Source organism: Mastomys coucha, unplaced genomic scaffold (genome assembly GCF_008632895.1).
Source record: "Mastomys coucha isolate ucsf_1 unplaced genomic scaffold, UCSF_Mcou_1 pScaffold21, whole genome shotgun sequence".
NCBI classification, from domain to species: Eukaryota; Metazoa; Chordata; class Mammalia; order Rodentia; family Muridae; genus Mastomys; species Mastomys coucha.
The window spans coordinates 26906751-26911361 of NW_022196904.1; the positions used below are offsets into that span (position 1 = coordinate 26906751).

At 42.6% G+C, this 4611-nt stretch overlaps 1 protein-coding gene across 1 annotated transcript in view; it reads right to left on the minus strand.

The window, feature by feature from the left end:
• Nucleotides 1-4611, minus strand: part of Dpy19l3 (dpy-19 like C-mannosyltransferase 3) — a 72671-nt gene that overhangs the window by 36724 nt on the left and 31336 nt on the right. The window contains exons 7-9 of the mRNA XM_031386217.1: nucleotides 4544-4611; nucleotides 2080-2203; nucleotides 876-1010 (exon numbers count right to left, since the gene is read on the minus strand). The exon at nucleotides 4544-4611 is cut by the window's right edge and continues 16 nt beyond it. Of these exons, the coding sequence (XP_031242077.1) occupies nucleotides 876-1010; nucleotides 2080-2203; nucleotides 4544-4611 (327 nt within the window). The remainder of the gene's footprint in view (nucleotides 1-875; nucleotides 1011-2079; nucleotides 2204-4543) is intronic.

A 4611-nucleotide genomic window follows, 5' to 3' on the forward strand; every position in this document is an offset into this window, starting at 1 on the left:
AAAAAAAAAGAATCCTTTAAAAAAAAATCAAAACAAACACCTCCAAAAGAATACATGCCCTGTTGAGTTATATATTAAAAAAATAGGTATTCCATTTAAGAAAACTTAAGAGCTGTGGCTGTATTTTAAATTGTTAAGGTATGGTTATAGATGGAAACTGACTGAGACACTATGTCTTACTTAAATAAATGTACATGCAAATGATTTGTTAATTTATTTCTATTATTTGCACGCATGAGTTTAGGTGTACCATATGTGTGTAGTGCCTGTGGAGGTCAGAAAAGGGCACTGGATTTCCTGGAGTTGGATTTACAGGTATGTAACTCTATATGAGCTTCTATGTAAGTGTGGAGTAATGAATCCGGAGGGTCCTCTACAGGAGCAGTAAGTGCTCTAAACCACTGAGTTATCCCTCCAGTGCCTAGAGGTATTATTTAACTTTTAAAAATGTTGAGAGGCTGGAGAAATGGCTCAGCAGTTAAGAGCACCAACTACTCTTGCAGAGGACCCAAGTTCAATTCCCAATACCCATATGATAGCTAACCATCAGTAACTATGGTTCCAGGGGACCCTATGCCCTCTTCTGGCCCCCACGGATACTGCGTGCACACATGTGGCATACACACATATACTCAGGCTAAGCATCCATACACATGAAGTAAGTGAGTAGGTGTCAAAAAAAAAAAGTGTTGAATTGTCAAACTGGGCTGCACACAGTTCTTAGCATCAGGTGACCACAGCCTGATGACACAGGTCAACAGTTTCATCTTTGTCACACTGTATCAGTTTCCATCGAAGCCTATGACAGAGCCACTCATATGACAGAGCCACTCAAGGCTATGCACCGAGGAGCAGAAGGCAGGCAGTGCTCTCACCTTCATGGCTGGCAGCATGTCCAAGGAGTCCAGGATGAACAGCACCAGCGCCTGCAGAAGCATCATGAACTGATTAAATTGCCATGTCAGGCTAAAGAGAAAAGTTGATATGAAAATGGCAAGAAGTGTCAGCCTCTGTGGGAACAAAAGAAAACAAACCTTTGAAGGATTCTCATCTCCAGTCTTTAAACAACCTCGCAGTTAAGTTTTCTCAAGAGTAGCCAATATCCCCATAAACCAAAATAAAAGTAGAGGAGGCAGAAACTGTTGCTTTGAAAAGCTTTGCATTTGTAATATGAGCTCCAAATATCCCGAAGTGATATTCTCATATAAATATTCACATATGGTATGTGCATTCTACTCTGATCTCGAGGCCATAAAACAGCAAACCACATCTCAAAAGCAACGGATTAGAAGTCCTCAGTTTCACAGAACAATGTGAGCTTCCTGCATCTACTTGAGGGTAGGTTGTAAAGAGGACATTTTTAACTTGACATTTTCCTGGCAAAGGAGGAAAAAGTTCAGAGGGAGAGGGCTTAACTTGGGGGTGAAAAGATGGCTCAGCAGTCAAGAGAGCTTGCTGTTCTTTCAGAGGGCATGAGTTCAGTTCTCAACACCCGGGGATGCTCACAAGCATCTGTAACTCTGGCTTGAGGAGATGGATGCCCTTCTTTAGCCAAGTACCTATATGCACAAACACATGCATGCACACATAATTTAAACATAATAAATTTGGTCATGGGCTGAGAGCTGCCCCTGTGGACCACAGCTTTTTGCTTCTTATATAAACCAGCAGATTAAAAAGTACCCTAGAAACTTTGGGCTGCCAAGACAGCTCTGCGAGTCGAGACACTAAGAACGCCAGCTCAATCCACATGGCTGGATCAGAAACTACTCCCCTGAATTTTTCTCTGACCTTTGCATGAATGCTGTGGCACCCAACACACCTGGACATACACACATGGATGGACGCACAATCACACACACACAGACAACACACATGCACACACTCTCATACAAACTCACCTGTAACCAACATATATATACTTACACTCATATGCACTCACTTGTATATACATACACACTCACTCATACACTCTCATACACATTCACTCATACGCACACTCTCACACAGATCATATACTCATACACATACATATACTCACTCACACACACAAGTAATTAAAGTGTTCTAGAAACTTACTTCAGAAAGAGGTTGTAAGTTTGGTCTCAGGAAGTAGGTAATTGCTGCAATCTGAATCGCAAAAAAGGGCAGAGCCCAGTTCTCCCTCAGCGGGATAGTAAATTCAACTCTTGTGGTATCTATTCTGTAGGAAGAGAACACAGACAACCAAAATAATAGCCAAAATTGTTCTTGCAACAGTTTCCTCAAGGAATCCTAACAGGAAAGCTAGAGGGCATTTACTAGAGGGGCACACAGATCTAGTCACTGGCTCTCAATAACAACTGTCATTGTCACAATCTCTGATGTCCTCATGACATGAGGCACCGACAGCAGCAGACCTGCCCTTGTTCCTTATTAGCTAAGTGGTGGAATCCAGCCCATGTTAGCTAGGGTATCATGGAGCCAGGAGGTTTGGAGGCCCACGCCAAACTCCTCCTCACACTGTTCTCTCCAGGGTATGGAAGCCACGGAGGCCCACGCCAAACTCCTCCTCACACTGTTCTCTGGATGCTATAGGCAAAATTTTTCTTTTCTTTTAAAGATTTTTGTTTTATGTGCATGAATATGTTGCCTGCAGTGACCAGAAGAGGGCACTGCATCCCCTAGAACTGGAGTTATGGGCAGTCATGGGTACTGTGGGTGCTGAGAATTAAACGTAGGTCCTCTGCAAGAGCAGCCAGTGCCAAGCCACCTCTCCAGCCAAGGCTCTCTCCTCCTCAGTGCTTTATGTCTAACACTGAGGCTTGCTGACGGCCTTTTCAAATGAATTACCCCTCTAGAAGGCAAGAGGAGACAAGCTTTCACCTCTGTATAATACAATCAGTACTGTGAAACATGCATGCACAGACTGGGTAATTGATAACAACCTCAAAGAAATGACAGTGCTGTTCAAAATGTGAGAATGCTGGTGACACCCTTCTGAGTCAAGGTTCATACCTCTAAAACAGAGGTTAGATAGTATTTACCTTGTGGGCTGTTTTGTTTTGAGACAGCGTTTCTCTATGTAGCCCTAGCTGTCCTGGAACTCACTATGTAGACCAGGCTGGCCTAGATCTCAGAGATCTGCCTGTCTCTAGTTTTGGCATACCACCAAATTCAGCCCCACGTGGGGCAGCTAATCAAATAGATTTTGTAAAGTGCTGAGCACATTATAAGCACTCACTAGACTTATGATAAAAAATAACTTTGGGAGGGCTGGAAAAAGTACTAGCTGTTATTGCAGAGGGTTCAGCGTTAGGTCAGAGCACCTACATGCCAGTTCACAACTGTTTCTAACTCTAGTTCCAGAGAATCCCATACCTTCTTCTGCCTTCATAGGTACCAGGTACACACATGGTGCATACACATATGCAGGCAAACACTTAAATACGTAAGACTAAATTTAAAAGTATTTTTCATAAGGTTAAGAAGAAAATATATATTTTCTTCAATTCAACAATTCAATATCTTTCTTTAAGACCAGGGTCTCATGTAGCCCAGCCAGGCTGGTCAGTGACTTGCTACTCATACTTGTGGGGGCCCTCCTGCCTTAGCCTTCTGAGTACTAGAATTATAAGGTATAAGCCAATAATCTTGCCTGCCAATACTCTTGAATATATGTAAATATGTATGATAATAGTAAATAACAAAAGAATTACATAGTAACACAGCACTGTGTATTTGCTGCAAATCCTATTAGGATGGACAGGGAAGCTGGGTGTGCTGGGGAGGCCTCTTTTTAGCAGTTAGGAAAGCAGAGGCAGAAGGATCTGAATTCCAACCCTGCTTGAGCTACAGAGTGAGTTTAATGGCAGCCAAGCAATGTAGTGAAATCGTCACACAATTTAAAAGTTTACCAGGAAATTTTGGGATACAGTTTAGTAATAGAATGCCTCTAGGGAAAATACAATACCCTGGGGGAGACACACATACTCACACACTCATGTACACTCACACACAGATATTCACAACCTCCCCCCCCACATGCATACACACACTCACATATACACACAAACTCTCTCATACATACTCATGCACACACTGTCACACACATACACTCTCACATATACATATACACACTTATACACACATACATACTTTCACATATACACATACACATTCTCACATAAACCTCCCCCACTCACACAAACCCTTTCACATACACACTCACATTTATGCACACTCACACACACTCTCGCATACATACACACACTCACATATATACATACGCACTCACATAAACTTTCACATACACACATTATCACATACACACATATGCCCACAAACACACAACACAAACGCACACTCTCTCTCACACACACCCACTCTCACATTTACACACAGACACTTAATACACACACATTCACATGCATACTCTCACACACACCTCTACTGTTGAGGGAATACCTAAGCTGTGTGTTGTTCACAGTCATTCTCTGCATTAGAAAACAGGCACTTATCCTCACTTGAAACTAGGAAAGAGGAGTGAACTGACCCAACTCACCTGTTGGTGATGTACCAGAGAGCTGCCAATAGTCCTGACAGCCAGGTGCCACTAAGGAGCCAGCTGGT